Source organism: Sinohyriopsis cumingii, chromosome 2 (genome assembly GCF_028554795.1).
Source record: "Sinohyriopsis cumingii isolate HCF-2022 chromosome 2, ASM2855479v2, whole genome shotgun sequence".
In the NCBI taxonomy this organism is placed as follows: domain Eukaryota; kingdom Metazoa; phylum Mollusca; class Bivalvia; order Unionida; family Unionidae; genus Sinohyriopsis; species Sinohyriopsis cumingii.
In genome coordinates this window covers 41,966,472-41,988,147 of record NC_142962.1, presented here as the reverse complement: position 1 = coordinate 41,988,147, position 21,676 = coordinate 41,966,472, and the positions used below count along the sequence as shown (strand labels likewise).

Sequence of the window (21,676 nt, the reverse complement as noted above, 5' to 3'; positions counted from 1 at the left end):
GAAGTTACGCTTTGTGTGCCTTTGAATTCACTTCAGATCAAGGCAACGACGCTGGACATTATCACCATATAAAATCAGGCCAGCTTCGTGTGGAACTTCGGTTTAATGATCCTCCGCCCGTTGGTAAACGTTATCATGTCTGAGGAATTCGACAATATTTTATAAATCAACAGTTTGAGAGAGTCAATTCTAAACTATTAGAAGTTATGGAAGACTCTTATCCCTCTTTGAATGGTTGAGACTCTTTGGAAATGGAATGGGGGATATCTTTAAAGCAGAACCAAAAGATAAAGATGAAGAGGCCATTGTGATGGCCAGATTACCAAATCAAGAACAACATTTATTCTCCTGTTCTGTTAAACCAGTGGAAGAAAAAAATAAAGGGTTGACCAAGAAACATTGTTAGCATTGTCAAAACGATCATCCCAGTCAAATTCAGCACGAGATATGTTTGATAATGAGTCAAGAAGAAAAATTGGACGAGTATCTGGATGACGCGTGGGTTATCATCTCGGACGAAGCAGTGTTTTATCAGTGGTATAAAGACTTGCACGATCATTCCTTCCTTCATTGACTTCTCTGGAGATCCGTCACATCGAAGGTCTTTTTGCACAGAGTACCGAGACGAAGCGAAGAACCGTTTACTGACAGAGATTTTCAAGCAAAACGTCACGAGTGAATTGATGACATATCATTACCTGTGGGAAAAAAACGTCCGTCTACTTTCCCCACGATACCTGTGTGGAGCATTTTGATTCGTATGGAATACCGCCTTTGGAAAACGAAATCAACGACTAAATGAGAAGAAATGCCCAGACGACACAATTCAGTAATGTGAAATTACAAGGCACAAATTCCAAGGTGTGTGGACAATATTGTGTGTATTTACTTCGTCAACGCAGTCTTGGATACCCCTTAGAACATTTCATGACTTATTTTTATCGTGACACTTCTATAAAAAGCGATCATGAAGTAGATAGATGGTTTTGTGACCAATATGGATGTATCTTGTCTTTAGCTAGGAAACGTAGTGTGCATCAATGGTCAAATGACCTTCATCAGTGGAAGTCCAACTTGACTTCACAATGTTGTTAACCTTGTCAAACATTTGTTATTTGAAAAAGATGTGCTGATTTCATTTATTTGTTGGTTGTTTGTTGGTTGAATAAAAATCTTATATTTATTTTTTAAATGTGTATGTGGTTTGTGTAAAAAAATTAATAGTATATAAAGATATATGCTCTTTGACTTCTCTCTATCCCTCAAAATTAGATGATCTATATCGCTCCTACCAATACACCATAGGGATGTTTTCTATCGCGTCCGCACTTGAGAGATATAAATCTAGGTAGTCTCCATTCTGGCCATCCACTGTTACCTCGTATACTCGTGAAGATGTCTTAAAAACTAGCTAAACTTAACGACGCCCACATCCGTTTACATCGTCAGGCAAAATATGATGCCAAAGCCTGAAAAGATCGTCGAAAATATCAGGATACTTAACGCGGCAAAAAAACCTGATAGAAGAGGTCTTTAGAAAAGAAATTGAAAAGGGCAAGAAGAGTGGACAGAGAAGTACAGACTTCAGAAGCATGGGCAGCATAACAACAACAGCAGCATGACCCAGAAAGAGGCTTTGTGGACTGTAGAGTGGACACCAAGAAAACTCTGTTGCAAGGTGGGGACGTAATCCCAGGGCTTAAGAGAGATTGCTGAAACTCATAACAAACAAAACAGCCCCTTTTCACGGCTACCCCAAAAATCGAAAAGAGACATACTACTCTTTTGCCAAAATTGTCTGTATTTGTGTGTTGGTCTGTGAGTTTAATTGTAAGTCTAAAGATAGAAATGTGCCTTTACATACATTGTTTCCCTGGCTTTTATGACAGTGTGTGTGTGTGTGTGTGTGTGTGTGTGTGTGTGTGTGTGTGTGTTTTAGGGTCATGGGTATGAATGGTAATAAAGTATTTTTGTAGGAAAAAGGTGAACGTGAGTGTTTATTTTACGTCCACACAGTCCATGTTTTGGTTGTGGTGTGGGTATTGTTAGTTTTTGTGTACATGGCGTGTTTTTCATCACGTAAGTGCTTCAGGGATATAAAGTGGAGTGTTCGTTCGTCTGGCTCACATTAATTACAGTGTCGGCGAACGCCTAAGCATAACCAAAAACTTTATTGATACCAAATGGCAGGAATGCTGGAACCAAAACACCAAAGGCAGGAAACTATACTATATTCTACAAGATATCAACAGGAATAGGAAAACACCTAAAATCAACAACAATGATAAAAAAACCATAACTAGGATCTATACCGGAAAAACAGAACTGGCCAGCAGCTTTGGGAAATACATAGGACCCAACCCCGCAAACAAAACTGCTACCACTGCCGGGTTCCAGAAGACCTAGCACATATATTCAACACCTGCCACAAACTAAAAGATAAAAAAACAACTAAAAATGGAGCAAAAAAAGATTGGATCCCCAGAAACATAATTAGAAACCTCAATCTCACTTATATAAATATAATTAACTTTATACATGAATATGGGTTACAAAACAAAATAACCAAAATTACATAATTCAGTTGTTATCAACAAGAAGACTGGCTAAAAAACCAAACGTAAGGACCAATAAGATCAGATGTCTTTGATATGTCTTAGCGATCCGATTAATCGGCAAAGATATATGTCTTATCCAAATAGATTTAGCCTGGAAATAAACATCACATAACTAATATTCAGGCTAAGAAACTCATATTTAAAGAGAAAATAAGACCCGATGTCCTTGACACGTCTTAGCGACCCGAGAAATCGGCAAAGATATATGTCTTAATCAAATAGACTTAGTCTGAAAATAAAAATAACACCAAACAAATCTAACCACATAAAATAACACCTGACAAATAAGGCAAATAGGAATAAAAATAGGAAGGGGGAAAAAAATTAAACAAATATAAAAAATTATAATAAAATGGTGAATTTCAGGTTTTCCACCGTTTTTCTTCGGAGAAGGGGAGAAAAAAGTTTTCGTTTTTATTACATATAAAAATTATAATAAATTTTTTTTAAATAATTATTTCTCTTTTATATTTTCAATCTAACCACTCTTTTTCCCTTTCTCTAAAGAATACTTGACAAACCTAGCATGCACTTAACACCGCTAATACCTCTAAGAATACTCTAGCCGAAGGTGAGAGTAATATCTATACCACGAGAAAGTCTAGCCCCCAAATTAGAGCATATAAGGTGGTCCAACACCCAAGACCATCCGGGCCCGCTGCACAAAGTAGCAAATCTATAAACAACTTTAAGAAAGATGGACCCCAAATTAGCATATATAAGGTGGTCCAAACACCAACGACCATCAAGCCCAGCAGCGAAAGACTGCAAATAAAACAATGATAATTTAGACAAGCAAGACCCTAAAAACAGAACCCTTCATATAAGGTGGTCTCAAAAGTCCAAGACCATCAGGACCTGCCACACAAGGTAGCAAACTTTACTAAAAACTGTCACCTAAGATACCTCTCCTAGGCTAAATTATAAACTCATTACAGCACAGAGATTTTTCAAAATTGTGTGGGACGAAAATTTAGACCCGATACCCTGAAGTCTAGGAGCACCGACCTGTAACCTTGGAACCGCCTTTTCCACCCTCTCCTCTCTTGCCACGACCGGACATCAAAACAAACAGCGTACAGTGCACGGCCTTAATACTACTGACAACCCAGTAACAAACATATGAGTGTGTGATGAGTCCATTCCCACTCATACATACCTAAATGCAGCTTAGTAGTGACGACTGAATAGGTAGAGTGTGTGCTGGGTCTATTCCCACTCGCCTTCAAGCCCTCCATTCAGACAGTTAGGACCTCTTGTAAGGTCCACTGCCTGACGGCTTTAATTAAAAGGCGCTCCCTAAGCACATAAATTCCACGGGCATGTGGCTCCACTTCCTTTCGATAGGAGCAATTAAATAGCCTACCATGTAGGCATAAAGCAGATGTACATACTCGAAAGAATGCAAACCTCTTTAATCCAGCATAGATAGATAGACAGTCTGGCTACCCATCGTTGACTCGTCAACATCCAAAATGAGATTAATTTCCAAACTGTTGGAAGTCCAAATGCACCTGGAGTATTCTCGTCGCTTGATGCATGAGCTGGCCATGGAGACGACCCAGGAAAAAGCCAAAATAGAAGAACTAAGAGAAAGAGGAGGAAGAGGAAAAGAGAAGTTCAAACAGTACCAGTACCGAGAACTGCTGTCCCCCAGATTGAAAACTGGGACAAATAATTGGAAAGACAGCGGCGAGAGTGAGAACCGCAGCTTCCCCAACAAGCAGGGAGGCCACATCAGCATTCGTAGGCAGGACGAAGAATAGTAAAGGAGAGAGAGAGACTTCAGAATCCCACAAACTGAAGATTGGGGATCTGAAGCATTCAAGCTGCCTCCGCACTCCCAACCATACGCATAAGTTGGGCACATGACTGGAGTCGACGCTGTGTCTAGGGCCAAACCTGGACTAATATTAGTGTTAGCTGGTAGTGTGTGTGTGTGTGTGTGTGTGTGTGTGTGTGTGTGTGTGTGTGTGTGTTTGAAAACCATGTCTCTACACCAATGAGTGTTTTGTGTGAATATGGAATAGTGTAACCATAAACACTAACTCCTTTGCTGATATGATAGTGTGTGTACGTGTGTCTTTTTACCCTAGAGAAAGAAACCTTGTCTCTACTCTCATAAGTGCTCGTTTTGTGTGAAAGTGAAGTAGTGTGACTAAGCACTGACTCACTTGACTAGTATGATTGTAGGTGATTGTGTTTTGCTGGACAAAATGAGAAACTGGTGGAGTAGAAGGAATGACAACCATTAGAGAAAACCAAAGGCCCTTTTCAGGGCCACTTATATATGTGGAAAAGATGCCTATTCTCTCTTGCTTATACTTTTTTTAGTCGGTTGTATAGTTGTTTGTTTCATAGATTTATGTAGATATATTTATGTATGTATATGTCTATGTCTCTAACCGTACCTTTATATCTATGTCTCTATTTTATTTGTCCTCAGAGTAGCGCGTATTCAGGTCAGCCCCTTGCAACACTGTTCCGCCTAATTGAGGTCAGCCCCTTGCAACATTGTTGCCATTGTTTCCTCAGTTTCCAGTACCGTGATGTTACTCCTCTCCAATTCCCCTTGTCTCTATACAGTCCCAATCCATTGTCGCTATGCATTCCCAACGATAATTTCCCTTGTCGCTACACAATACCATCAATAATAAATTCCCCTAGTTTAACATTAGTCCCAATGTCAGTAAATCGTCCCCATTCACTGCTTGCGGGGTAAAGGGGGGGGGGGGAATGCGATGAGGATAACCAAGGGAGCGGTGGCCCGAAAAACGTTTGGGAACTACTGGAATAAACGGTGGCTGATTAGTAACCGTGTTTAATGGTATTGCACGCCCGTCGCGATCGAGAAGCGATCCCTGTTTTACCTTCATCCGACCGCGGTCTCAAGCAGCAGTATCACTATATTTACCAATGCAGATCAAGTGGTTCATGTATTTTATGCGAAATATCTCTTATTTTACATTACAGAAATATTGTAAAGTATCAGATATACACATAGTTTTTTTTTTTAAAAACAAACTATTTTATATCAAACATGGGGAAACCGCAGGCATTTATGGGCAACCACTTAAATTAACAAAATATATAAACCTCTGAATTTACTATACTGTTCAGCTCTTGGGGAGTTCCTCACCACTGACCCGAACCATCGATAAGCATCAGGAAACTCTTATAAAAAGTGTCCTAGTGGAAAAAATTAGGTTTCGCAGGATCTCATCTACTGGTAAGATTTGAGGAAATACATGAAACAATATATTAGACGGTGTGTGCCTTCTGTGAAAATGGTGGACACAGCGGGGCTGCGGTCATTGTCTCTTTCGTTCATAAGAAACAAAGATCGCTATTAATGTCACACATGACTTTCTGTTTGTTCGTACGTGTCCGTCATTTTCTTAATTTCGTCTGTCCGTCATTTTCTTTCAAATGGCCAGTTTAGAACTACAGTTTATTGGGAAAATAATTTTTTAATGATTCAGAACATTTGCATTTTTTTTTCCCTTTTATTTTCATTTTTATAATCTGGGTTAGTTAAAGTCCCATAAATAGTTAACCTACTGAATAAAACAGCCTATGTTTTATTAAACTGTCTCTGCGCATTTCTAATACAGTTCAAACATCATCCAGTTATTCCTGGCTACAATTAATTTTAAAAAAGAAAAAGAAAATAACATTAAATAAAAAGTAAAATAGCATCAAAATTGCTGAATTTTGACTCTAGTTAAATACATCAATTTATCGACACTCTGAAGAAAAAAAAACATATTCGTCTAAAGGTTAATACCATTTTTCTGGGATTAAAAAAAATCATTTCATTAATGGAACCTTCAAATTCAAGATTTATGTGCTAAAGCAAATCATACTTGGGCCTAAACAAATCATATCTAGGCCAAAACAAATTGTACTTAGGCCTAATCAAATCATACAAAGGCCAAAGCCAATCGTACTTTAGGCCTAACCAAATCATACATGGGCCAAAATAAATCATGCTTAGGCCATACCAAATCACTCATAGGCCAAAGCAAATCGTACGTAGGCCTAAACAAATCATAGTTAGGCCAAAACAAATCGTGCTTAGGCCTAACAAAATCACACTTAGGTCAAAGCAAATCGTACTTTGGCCAAAGTCAATCGTACTTAGGCCAAACCAAATCATATTTAGGACAAAATAACTTGTACTTGGGCCAAAGTAAATCGTACTTAGACCAAAGCAACTCGTACTTGGGCCAAAGCAAATCGTACTTAGGCCAAAGCAACTCGTACTTGGGCCAAAGCAAATCGTACTTAAGCCTTCTATGACGTATCTGATCGTCTTCTCCACAAAATATTACAGAATTTGCTTCAAGGGATTTAAGTAGCCCTATTTAAGAATATATAAGCAGCCTGGGGCTCACATTCCCAACTTTCAAAGGATGAAATTGAAAACCTCCGAAAGCGAGCGGCTAGGTTCGTTGCACACAATTATGACTGCCCTATTGAGTAAATGTTTTGGAAACCATTCAACCAACGAATGCTGGAGAATATATTAACGATCTTTTGCACATAACAAAAAACAAAGAATAAAAATACACTGCTACAATTTAATCAGATAAAAAAGATACTAATAAAATCAACATGAGTGTATTTGTCTGCTACTCTACGTACAAACTGAAAATTACCAATTCAGCATTCTCCCTCAAGCAATCAAACATTGGAATTCGCTAATCCCATCTGCTGAATTCCCAGAAAACCAAATTGATAACTTTAAAAATATTAATACGGGCATCAACTTTTATTTTAAAGAAAAGTTAATTTTGTGAAAGTTGAAGCAGCAGGGCGAAATATGTCATGTCGGCGAATTTACATTAAGAAAATCAGCAGCACCAAGGCAAGCGGTATAAGTGAACTCGTCGCTTTTTCTGCTTTATGATGGTAATACTCGACTGATCAGACTAATTTTAATATATAAATAAATGTAAATGCAAGCGCTCTATTATCCTGGAAAAATCTCAAACTCAGTCTTTTTAAGACGTTAACTTTTTACTACCCTTTTGGCTCAAGCAGAGTGTTATTCTGATCCAAACAAAGACGGGCGTTAATTATTGGAGCCCCTAGTTCAACCAAAGACTGCGGCCGAGTTATTCTAGATTACTGTACCGTAGATTACCTAAAACAATATTACTCATCGCCATGCGTGTTGTGCAGTTAACTACGAACCTAAAATATAGAATCTGTGATAAAATTACAGTGATAGTGAAAGAGCATCCGGAACTTGCGAAAGCTGACAAGGAATTACGAGAAACATTTATATTCCTTGAAAAGAACTCTATCACTTAATGAATTAACTCCTTCAACAAAATTCAGTGCAAAGATATTTGTGCTGATGCGTGCCTTCATTTGCCCGATCAAAATGCTTGAAAGCTCAGCACATTATATCAGAAACATGACGAACAATAAAGTATCACATTAATACTCGAAAACGGAGGCAACGACTGAAGTGATCTGTACGTTGTTACGACATTAGGTCTTAAACTATGTAACAGAAAGATGGGAAACCAATAAATTTTCTAAAATCAACAAACAACTTTTATCTTAGATACCGAGTGACAGACACTTGTGGTATTGTGGAATAAATCCCATATAATCCTGAATGTCCAATCATAGAGCAAAAGAATAAAATGTCAGGAATGAAATCCAATCGTCGTACATGTCCTGATGTACCACTATGATACAATACAAAATGTCGTTGAATAAGTTCTCAATAATCACAAAGTAGTGTTTTAGTCCAAAAAATAAATGAGCACTTTGAAACTCCAATAAATAAATTATATAAATAATTTATCTCAAGTTATATCTGAAAACAAATGTAAATGATTTCATAGTCTGATCTTAAGCCAGGAATGAATAATTGTTTTACACACACCCACACACACACCATATATATATATATATACTTACATGTTCTACAATGGGATAGTTTGTTAAAGAAAACCCAATGGAATATGCTACTAAATCTTGAACTGAATCAAGTAAACTTCTTGTTTACTACTTAAAAGCAATAAAAAGTCAGGTAGGTAAAACACCATTCACAACCCTCAATTTCATGACAAAAGTCAGGCGCACAATAAAAATATAGAAATTATATATATATATATATATATATATATATATATATATATATATATATATATATATATATATATAAGAATGTCAATCAAAGTAAGATTGATCCATACCCTATCCACACTCTGATTTGCACGGACATTGACTTCGCGGCCACTATTTTTCAATGTTATGTGACAGTGAACCTGATGAAATTAGTATCTAAACATATTGTGATGAATAGAATGAACAGCATAATAAAGAAAACAGTATGGATGACAGTATAACACATGTGAAAAAGTCACGGAAGCCTAAGAAAGTATCTCAACAAAACTGGATGAAAGTCATACTGAAATTGAAAAAGAACATTTTCTTATCATAAAGCAATAGACAAGTCAAATACAAATTCAACCCCAAGCAGTTATGTCATGTTTCTTCACTCTAACAACATGAATGGGTGATGATGCAGCCAATGCCTGTTGGTTGGTTTGAATGAATTGTTCCCGTGTATGTGGACTTAAAAATACATATACAAGAATACAACAGAAACACCAGCAATGGATACTTCTTTGACGTTGATCTGGAGTATCCAGGTGAGCTTGACCTAACCCATAATGATTATTCACCAGGTGCTGGTACCTCACGAATGGTTGTTCCTGCATCAGTGTACAACTGTGGACAAATCAGGACATAAGCCTACTGAATGCAACAAGCTTGTTCCAAATTATTGGCCAAAAAAGCACTATGTAGTACATCTGAGAAACTTGCGGTATTATCTCTGAGCAGGAATGCATGTGTCACGGATCCAGCAGGTCCTTAGGTTTCATCAAAGTACATGGACGTACCTGTACATTATAATGAATAAGGATCTGACAAAAAGGCCACCAATGCGTTGGAGATGAGTCTGAGAAAGATTTGTTTTTCGAAACTTATGAGCAATTCTGTGATGGGGAAAACAATGGATAATCTTTAGAAACTGATTAGATTTGACCTTCGCCAGAAAAGTGAACAAGACAAGCTTTGAAGGCTTATTGCTGAGTCCTGGAAGATCTTTAATGGTGGACTCAATGCATAAAAATAATACAAAGCTGAAGTTCATAAATTGTATCTATGATGGCACATCCGATTAAACCATTTTATCATGATCATGTTAAGATGCACTACATGTATATTGATTCAGTTTTTATGTATATCACTATTGATGATATATATGCACATGTTATTGGTTTTACAGTTTTGCAACATCAACAAAAAGGTTGTTGGTAAGCTCATTGATGAATATACAGGAAAGTCAATCGAAAAGTATATGGAAATGCTTCCCAAAATATACTTGATTATGGTTGGACCACAGAGAGGCAACATTATCAAAAATCAAAAGGACTTCCCTGGTTTACTGTTACAAAAGATCTTAAAACATGGCATGTGGAATGCTTGCAGTCATGATGTCAATTCTTACACACAGTCTAAACTGGACACAAAAACATTACATGGAAGTGTATTGATGCAAAAAGGTGAGTTTGTCAACCAACTTATAATTGATGTTGGTTTGCTTGCACACTGACGATGACTTCTTGAGCACTGATGTATTAATGCATTGATAAATGAACACATCAAAATAGATCTTATGGGGAAGTTCTGTGTCAGTGGGAATGACTTGTAATTCCTTGTGCACAAATGTTCTGCTACGAGACTTTGCCTCCTGTGTATGAGTTGCTGCTTATGGTTGGTATCATAGTACTAGCAAACTAGTTTCCTTGTTAATGACATCAACATATTTTACCTTCAAGTGTTGTGCTAGAGACCACCAAAAGCAATCTTGGCCTTCATACCTACATTAATGATCCATCTGTTAGAATCATTTCATATATCCATTTGTATACCAGACCCGCATGGGGCAGGTGGCAAAATGTATTATTGTGGAGGTGAACTGACAATAAAAATGGCAATTTTGTTAATTATTTGCATCCACTCAAGGTAAAAGAAAACAAGCAGTCACTTGAGTAAAATATGCTTTATGAAAAATAAGTTTTTAAAAAACATTTAAACAATATCATCAAGGTATTTTCTCCTTTCAACCACAATGACCATACTTCTGGATCCCAAAATTGAAAGGGCTTCTTTCGCTCAACTTGGAAAAATTGCCTATAAAGTTTGGCAAAGGTAGGTCTGTAAAACTAAGTTACAGTGCAAAAATGGGAAAGGTAATCATATAGTTGGACAACAGATGGATAGGGAAATAGCATAATACACTCTGAAAACCATATGGCACATTATCTAGCTTTAACTAGCACTTTAGGTAGATGATGGATTTGGCTCTGTGACATATCCCATCCAAGCATGAAAAATATGAATTATCTGCATCATAAAAACATAGCAGATACTATATGGATACATGTACCTTGCATATATTTATAAACCCACTGATCACTGCATACAAGAATCCTCCTATGGCTCCATACACAAAATAAACCATATGATGGCTGTATACACCCACTGAACCATCAGATGGCTGCATACACACACTGAACCATCAGATGGCTGTATACACACACTGAACCCTCTGATGGCTGTATACACACACTGAACCATCTGATGGCTGTATACACACACTGAACCCTCTGATGGCTGTATACATACACTGAACCCTCTGATGGCTTATACACCAAACAAACCCTCTAATGGCTGTATACACCAAATGAACCCTTTGATGGCTGTAAACACACATTGAACCATCTGATGGCTGTATACACACACAGAACCCTCTGATGGCTGTATACACACACTGAACCCTCTGATGGCTTATACACCAAACAAACCCTCTGATGGCTGTTTACACAAATCCAACCCTCTGATGGCTGTATACACAATATCAACCCTCTAATGGCTGTTTATACAAATCCAACCATCTGATGCCTGCATATACAAAATCAACCATCTGATGCCTTCATACACAAAATCAACCATCTGGTGGTTATATACACAAAACTAACCCTCTGATGGCTGTATACACAAAATCAGCCATCTGATGGCTGCATAAACAATATCAACCATCTGATGCCTGCATACACATAACTAACCCTCTGATGGCTGTATACACAAAATCAACCCTCTGATGGTTGTATACACAAAATCAACCCTCTGATGGTTGTATACACAAAATCAACCCTCTGATGGTTGTATACACAAAATCAACCCTCTGATGGTTGTATACACAATGTCAAACATCTGATGGCTGTATACACAAAACCAATCATTTGATGGCTGTATACACAAAACCATTCATCTGATAGCTGTATACACAAAACCATTCATCTGATGCTGCATACACAAAACCATTCATTTGATGCTGCATACACAAAACCATTCATTTGACGCTGTATACACAAAACCATTCATCTGATGGCTGTATACACAAAACCATTCATCTGATGGGTGTATACACAAAACCATTCATTTGATGGCCGTATACACAAAACCAACCCTTTGATGGCTGTAGTTCAATATTCTCAAATGAGCGAAATTTGAGGATTGTAATGTCAATAGTTGTCAAGAAAATATGAAATTATTATTTCTTTGTGTAATCCTGACATTTTTGGTCGTATGCACTTTTCCTCTCAGGTTCCATATTCAGAAATATAAATTAATTATCTTGTCTATAGAATATTTATCTTTGCTTTACTCTTTCAATGCCTGATATTTTCAAATCTTCAATGGGATGGTTTCTTTTAAAAATTAATATGCATAAGTGCAGTTTATTTTTTTGTCAAGGATCATACAGAGTAAAGATCAATCTAGATTTTATCTTTTAATTTTCTTCATCTGCACTACGTACAGTAATTATATGTATATATCACCAAAAAATCCCCATCAACTACATAAAGGAACAGCAATGGATTGTTCTTTTTCTTAGCTTGATTTCCATTTTTGTCACAGACCTCTATTTATTCAAACCTATAAATATAAACTGTCCTTGTTTTAAAATGGATATATAATAAAATATCACTTAAGAATGACCACAGATAAAATGTAGGTCAAGCAGGATGGAAGAAAAAACAAAAATATCTAAGGCCTGTCCTCATAGACAGAGTAAAGATGTAATGAATTTACTGGATAACAGTAATGCTTCATCCCATCTGATTTCTGGATCAATTAGATGTTTAATAAACCAGTAGCTTATTTCACATAATACAATATTATATACACAGTAAAACATATTTTAGAACAAGAATGTGTTTTTAGGATCATGCCAAGACAAACAAATTAATCAAAATATCATCTAATTTTGAATAAACAGCCATAATCCTGTGGGATATAGACCTTAACAGGCACATATTTCTGCAAGAAAACTGGCAATCATGAGACTAATTTTCATTTACAACTGAACAATACATTTATAACACATCAGACACTCTAATCACTGCCATTTGCTTAGTATGTTCATACATATATTTATAACATGTCTGATACTCTGATGAGTGCCATTTGCTTCGTAAATTTATGCATACAATTTATAACATGTCTGACACTCTGATGCATGCCATTTGCTTTGTAAGTTTATGCACACAATTTATAACATGTCTGACACTCTGAACAATACATTTATAACACAAGTGACACTCTAATCACTGCCATTTGCTTTGTAAGTTTATGCATAAAATTTATAACATGTCTGACACTCTGATGCATGCCATTTGCTTTGTAAGTTTATGCATACAATTTATAACATGTCTGACACTCTGATGCATGCCATTTGCTTTGTAAGTTTATGCACACAATTTATAACATGTCTGACACTCTGAACAATACATTTATAACACAAGTGACACTCTAATCACTGCCAATTGCTTTGTAAGTTTATGCATAAAATTTATAACATGTCTGACACTCTGATGCATGCCATTTGCTTTGTAAGTTTATGCATACAATTTATAACATGTCTGACACTCTGATGCATGCCATTTGCTTTGTAAGTTTATGCATACAATTTATAACATATCTGACACTCTGAACAATACATTTATAACACAACTGACACTCTAATCACTGCCATTTGCTTTGTAAGTTTATGCATACAATTTATAACATATCTGACACTCTGAACAATACATTTATAACACAACTGACACTCTAATCACTGCCATTTGCTTTGTAAGTTTATGCACACAATTTATAACATGTCTGACACTCTGAACAATACATTTATAACACAAGTGACACTCTAATCACTGCCATTTGCTTTGTAAGTTTATGCATACAATTTATAACATGTCTGACACTCTGATGACTGCCATTTGCTTTGTAAATTTATGCATAAAATTTATAACATGTCTGACACTCTGATGCGTGCCATTTGCTTTGTAAGTTTATGCATACAATTTATAACAAGTCTGACACTCTGAACAATACATTTATAACACAAGTGACACTCTAATCACTGCCATTTGCTTTGTAACTTTATGCATACAATTTATAACATGTCTGACACTCTGATGACTGCCATTTGCTTTGTAAATTTATGCATAAAATTTATAACATGTATGACACTCTGATGACTGCCATTTGCTATGTAAGTTTATGCATACAATTACATGGATTACTTTCCTTTAAAACAACGAGATACAGTGATATTAAAATGACATATCTGTAAAATGTCAACTTAATTAGTTATATTAAGTCTGGGCAAAATCTATAACAGGAACGTGTGTGAATAAAAATAGCACACTAAAGCTTCAAATTGGTCCTATCTAATGAGAAATATCCAGTTTATTTTGGAGAGATGTCATAAAAAGGTGAAATAAAGTCATTTATACACATAGAATAAACACCAACAAATTCCAAGTTTATTCACTGCATGACTCAATACTTCAATACTACCCTTCATGGGGTTTCAGCACTATAGTAACAAATTTCAAGTTGACTTATTAAATGACTCAATACTACCTTTCAAGTTGACTCATTAAATGACTCAATACTACCTTTCAAGCTGACTCATTAAATGACTCAATATTACCTTTAAAGGTGACTCATCAAATGACTCAATACTACAGTTAAAGTTGACTCACTAAATGACTCAATACTACAATTCAAGGTGACTCATTAAATGACTCAATACTACCTTTAAAGTTGACTCACTAAATGACTCAGTACTATCTTTCAGGAAACTGCAATAACATCTGAATATATTCAATTGTGAGATAGCACCTCAAAGTCGGTGAAATTTAGGAATCTCTAAAACTGTATGTACATATTATTATAGTCTTGATCAACTGGATCAGGGAAGACATGCCCTGAAGTGTATGAAGCATCTAGCTTCCCTTGCTTGACAGGTAAATATATGCTGAGTATAATCCCACTGTAGACAGATTCTACAAAATTATCATTTGATCCACCAACTTCTAGTGTAAGTCTGAACAGTGGATTTCTCTTGTGGACTGAACTGCAGTATTGTAGTGATGGCATTCAACATCTGCTGTTTCCCTGCAACATCATGACAGATAAGGAATTTGTACATGACATTTTTAAGGTACTCCAGATTAGCTCCTTCCCTGTTCCTGCTCCTCTCTGACTTCCGAATCTCCTCCTTCAGACTTTCCATCTCCTCATAGAGGTTCTCCTCTTTTGTACTGGATGATAACTGCAGCTCCCTCAAGGCTCCTTCTAACTCTCGCTTCTGTTTCCTCAAGTTTCCTATTTCCACATCCTTCCTGGCCTGTTCCTGAGCAAAATACAACAAAGTAATCTCCCCTTGCCCAGTGGTGGGTGGGTTTAAGAGTCTAGCCAATGCCTCTTCCTCAGAATTTTGTCTCAGTAACTCTGAAGATGCAGCACCAAAGTCCTGATTCTGCCTGTACCTTAAGACATAGTCTGTCTCCAGCCTGTGTGAAGATGTAGCCCTGAGAAGTTCCAACTCTCGATCTTTCTCTGCCAACATGGATATAGTTCTATCCCTTTGTTTTTTAAGTTCGTCTTCCAGTTCCTGAATCTGGGTATGATGTTCACCATGAATCTGAATCACCTCTTGACGATGTTTTTCCTGCACAGAAAGCAGGGTTTTACGGAGATTTTCCTCACGCTGTGCATGTTGATCACGCTCTTCATCAAGCTGCAGGTGCAAGTTCTTCATCTTATCTCGCAGGTCTGACACCTGATCCTTCAGCAGGTCTGTCTCCTTGGATGATGTACTCTCCTGCAAGAGTTAATGGCCAAGTCCCTGATTAATTTGATGCAATACCATATTCCACAATTGCCATCTCCGTTAGGAACTATCCTCCTATAGTGTTGTTTGATGGGGAATAGTATCCCAACCATACAACATACTGGAGCACAGTTCAGAACAAAGAAGGCAATTACAGATTTACTACCTCACATAATATCACATGATGTTAGTTCTATACGGTCTGCTGGAACCATTATAATGACTATTGCAAGGTTTTTCTTATCCGAGAATCAATGGGGAAAGCAGTGCTCAAAGAAATTTTTGTGAGACATAGACCCAGGGCATGTGTGGCTTTTAAAAAATCACTTGCTTTGATTCAAAATTCACTTGCTCAAAAAGGCTATTTTATTTTACTATTATTTTGGCATAATGCTGAAACCACTATACATGACTGATATAAAAATGTTTTAACTGATTAATTTTTATCTCTGTATTGGCCCCTCATAATAGGGTAAAAATTATTGTGGGACATTATTGACCGAAATATTGATTTTACTGATTTTGTTAAAAGCAATGTGTAATCCAGGTCCTGATGAAAACAGTTTCATTTTCTGAAAACTGCAATACACCTCAGTAACTCTTAATCAAAGTTGAAATTTAGTAGGAGAAGCATTGGTCTTTTTTATATCAATCAGTAAAAACATATCACAGCACTGTGGGTGTATTACAATCACATAAAACAAGCACTGTGTACATGTATATCAACAGAACCAGTGACTACCGACTCTCTGAACTAAAATATCATCTAATTATCTCTGTTTCTATAGGCTTAAAAAAACATTGTATTGGAGGCTGTTATAAGTTGCTAATCCCATATAATAGATTAACTGTCAAATAACTGCATAGGTCCTGCTCTATATATTGACCAGTGATGCATTACCAATGCTGGGTCAGCAAGGGACAGTTCATTATAATTCAAGCAAGGCAAGTGGTAATTAACTATAGGAAACTAATTAAATATGGATCAATGAAACGGTACAGCTCCCCATTCATGAGTGATAAACTTTGCTTTCTATGCAAAGTTAATAGCTTTTGACAAGCACAATTAGCAAATTAAGCAGATAATCTTCATTAGGTACAGGAAGCTACAAATGCTGAATATTAATAATTTGCCAATCTTTCAAGAAAGTTCAAAATGAAAATGCAGCATTTTGTTTCAGGCAAATACCACCATTTTGACAAGCTCAGAAGGTAACTCTGTTGGAATATAATATGGATCTAAGCTAGATTAAGAGGGTTCCCTACTTTTTAGCACTTGGGAAAGAAAGTATAATAAATTATGTTTCTACCTGGTTGCATTAACATTAGTAAATAAAATCTGCTAACTCTTGCATTCAGCCCTAACAGAAATAGAAAATATTATGCCTTTTCTATCTATAAATCATACAAAGGGAAAATGCTCTTCCTGACTACATTCCCTTGGCACCACTAGGTGGATGCATATACACTAGATATTATTCTGTTTAAGCTTGACTAAAACGTCCATATGGATGCTTGTATTTGCAGGGAGGTGTAGGAGGGCAGTGCAGTATGTGATTGGGTATGTATTCAAATACAAACATAATTGCCATAAAATTTCCTTCCTTGTTTGAATATATTACCAGATCACATTACCATTAGGAGAATAGATAATAGGAGGAGGAAATGCATAAGCTCCAATCTCTACAAAAGGGATACTATTTGGAGCAAATATGGTTGGACCACTACCATAGGTTATTGTTATTGTTATTGTAGGGTTTAACGCCATTTTTCAGCACAAGATAGGCTATACATGGTGGCTAGTATTAATAATGTAGGAAGAACCTGGGAAACCCCCATAAAGAACCACTGACCCACGAGAAGCTACTGGCAAGCTTTCTCACATACCAACATAGGCCAAACCCACGACTCAAACCCATGCAGACAGAGGTGAGATGGCAGTGATCCGCAATGGTGAGCACTTTAGACCACTTGGCCACTCTGGGCCCCGCTACCATAGGTACTGTTTGGGAGAAATATGGCAGGACCTATACGTTAGGTACTATTTGGTGGATATATGGTCATACCTCTACCATGGGTACTATTTGGGAGAAATATAGTTGGACCTCTACCCTGGGTACTATTTGGGGGAAATATGGTTGGACCTCTACCATAGGTACTATTTGGGGGAAATATGGTTGGACCTCTACCATAGGTACTATTTGGGGGAAATATGGTTGGACCTCTACCACGGGTACTATTTGGGGGAAATATGGTTGGACCTCTACCATGGGTACTATTTGGGGGAAATGTGGTTGGACCTCTACCATGGGTACTATTTGGAGGAAATGTGGTTGGACCTCTAACAATGGGTACTATTTGGGGGAAATATGGCTGGTGTCTCTATATGAAGGATAACACCTCTCCTATGGGTGAAATGATATGCCTGTGCCATGTATCAATATGATTCATGATACACAGCCTGCGATATGATACATATCGCTATACATATGAACTTGATGGTCTTTCCATCTTTGGAAGGTAGGTGGTGCCCTTTTATGCATACTGACATACTGGTGAAATTTATAGTAACAGATTACAGATGGACAGATAGTTATCATATATTATATGAAGGTCTCATTCTCATCAATGACAAGATAACAAAATGCTTCAAAATCAGACAATCATTGTCTGGTCTTATAAACTTCAAAGCATGCTAAATGTATCCGTCAATTAAGCCAAAACACCAAGGCTTGTATCACTAAATTAAGCTAAGACACCAATGCTTTTATCACTCAATTAATCCAAAAAGGCAAGGCTTGTATCATTCAATCAACCCAAGACACCAAGGTTTGTACCATTCAGTTAAGCCAAGACACCAAGGATTGTATTACTCAATTAAGCCAAGATGCCAAGGCTTAAAGAGTTATGTTTTATATCCCAGCCATTACTGTTGTTGAAACCCATATCTGTTTTCTGTACATTTCCATTCCAAGTTCAAGGACATTACAAAGATTACTCTTCTAATAATATGATCTTTCCAGGCATGGAAGTCATTTATCAAGGCCTTCATTTCCAGAAGCGATGTGAAGGGTCTCTCACCCAATACCAAGCATGGCCATGGTTAAGTGCAGCAATAGGCGGGCTCCTTAACTGCATGATGAAACAGACCATAATCTCTAACTGGGGATTCTACAGATGAATCATAGATGTAAGCTATTGTTTGTTTTGCCACTAATGCAGGAACTGTTTATCTGAGTTAAGATTGTAACTTTATGATCCAGATGACCTGAGATAGGTCATTACTGGGTTACCTGGACCATATGCAATGGGAGAATAGAAAAGTAGCCACTGTCGAAGTCTGCTACCACAGTGCAAAACCTCATTCACTGAAATCCACTCTCTGTAGGAAATCAGCTTTGAGAGCTTGACAGTCTAGGAATGTGAATCAGAGGTGGGCAAAACAAGGCTGAGATAAAGCTCTGAGAGCCTGACAGTCTTGTAACCAGTATGTGTGTGTGTGTATGATTTGGATTTTTAACACAACTTTATAAAAAATCAGTCATATCGGTACGATGTCTGCAGTGTGACAGTTATAGTGATGTTTAGCACTGGGGCATCAACCAGTATGAATAACTGCACTGGTAATTATAGCAAAAGTGTAAATCAAAGCAGTGTCTACAGACAAATGTCCAAAATGGCAAGAATCAGTGGTAGCATGTGAAACTACAAGGTCAATGACAAAGTCCACAAACTTAAAAAAACAAACAATATTAGCACAACAAAAATAAAGTGACTTATGTTTTCAAGCAAACTTAATTATCTACACCCTACCAACATTACAGGTGGATTAATATAATTAATGATGAATTCTGACACTGTGAGATCATGCAATGCAATTTTGATGAAACTGCAGCAAAAACGTAAACTGAACAAAATCTAGGAGATGGATGGTGAACTAGCATTGCAAAGGGAAGTAATCTGAAAGAGTTTCTTCCCCTTGTCTAGATGCTGCATAGATGGTGGGAAAAACACAGCTTTTGTTTTCACATGAGGGCTGGATTCGAGGGGAGTTTATTTCCTAATGTTAATGTGATTGGGTAATGTATTCAACAGAGAAATATGAAGTGTCCTACAAAATTCCTTTGGTTAGCAAATGGGAACTCAAGAATTTATCATGTAAGATAGTAAATATGTATCACAAATGATATGAAACAAGAAACAGTTTGTTATACATTGGTATTAATTGCTTTCTTGTTTGATACTGGAACTTTTATATACATGCTACAAATCATATTTTAGGACAAACATAATCTACCATCAATTCCATATTATTTTCTAAAATAAGAAACAAATATATATGCCTAACTTGTAAACTTTCTTGTAAATTGTACTTAATGATTAATTACACTTTACATATATATGATCACATCCATGTCTTATTTACATGAAATTATTCTAAATTATTCAAAATCCCAAATTATATTTGCTATTGCTATGAGTTTCTAATGGAGAATGGACTACTTCAAATCATATTCATTACCTGCTATCCCATTTTTACATTTGCCAATACTTTTATTACAATTCATAGGGATTTATTCTTAACGAGAATCAGCGAATAACAAATGTGCTAGTTTTATTTAATGGTTTATTTTCCATTATGCACAATATTATTAAACAGTCTAAGTTTACCTTTGAAGTTTTGTTTTTAAGAACAGACTGAGCACGCAGTTTGTATCTCTCAAATTCATCTTGCAACTGTTCTAGTTCCTCCCGATACTTCCTGCACAGTGGGTGCTCCTCATCCCCCTCCTTTTCATCCCTCAGTAAATCTACAATCAAAATATTATTGAAACAATTGTGCATAAAGTAAACCTTACGCTCTAAGAGGGCACATCCAGTGCACAAGTAGTTCATTGATTTCATGCCATTTTTGCACACAAATGTAGTGCACTTCGAGGTTAAATGTTGTACACAAAGAAATGCTCTTTTACAATGTAAAGAATAGTCACAACTTGTGGTGGTACAAGAATTACAAACTATGACCTTATTAGAATACCTTGAAGAAAAAAAACACTAGGGATTGGTCAAAACTTCCTCTTGAAAAACTACACATCAACCAATCACAATTCAACTATTGGTTCTTGACAGTTTTCAGAATTTTGTGGTTTATAATTATATACCAATGTTTAATGTGCGTGTGTTAAGTTTAATAAGTTTGATTACATTAATTTACCAGGTAAACAGAAAATCAAGGCTGGATTCCCTGTGAGAATCATGGATTTGATAAATTTTTAACCATTTTATGATACAATATATAAATTGAATTTGAATATTAAATCCAGCTGTTATACTTTGATTTAATCAAATCAGACTGCTTCTGTACAATACACTCTCTTATATCTATGTTTGTTCTAAGTTATTTGTCTTAACCTGCTAACTTCTAACTGAATTATGAAAACTGGTCTACAGTAAGAATAGTTTATAACATGTTCTGTAAGAGAAGGAGCAGAATTAGAACAGAACCACTTTATCTTTTAAAAAATCAATGCACTTTATGGTTTTAACAATTAATGCACTTTATGCTTTTCACAATCAATGTACTTTATGCTTTTAACAATCAATGCACTTTATGCCTTTAACAATCAATGCACTTTATGCTTTTAACAATCAATGTACTTTATGCTTTTAACAATCAATGTACTTTATGCTTTTAACAATCAATGTACTTTATGCTTTTAACAATCAATGCACTTTATGCCTTTAACAATCAATGCACTTTATGCTTTTAACAATCAAT

The 21,676-nt window shown here is 36.3% G+C and overlaps 1 protein-coding gene across 2 annotated transcripts in view; it reads right to left on the bottom strand.

Annotated features, from left to right (window-relative positions):
• Positions 1 to 10,698: 10,698 nt before the first annotated feature.
• The window catches only part of LOC149804717 (GRIP and coiled-coil domain-containing protein 1-like), a 38,648-nt gene continuing 27,670 nt past the window's right edge, over positions 10,699 to 21,676 (bottom strand). For both annotated transcript variants that reach the window (XM_089943425.1, XM_089943418.1), the window contains exons 9-10: positions 20,569 to 20,708; positions 10,699 to 15,888 (exon numbers count right to left, since the gene is read on the bottom strand). In XM_089943425.1, coding sequence (XP_089799551.1) covers positions 15,079 to 15,888; positions 20,569 to 20,708 — 950 coding nt within the window. In that variant the 3' untranslated portion in view covers positions 10,699 to 15,078. The remainder of the gene's footprint in view (positions 15,889 to 20,568; positions 20,709 to 21,676) is intronic.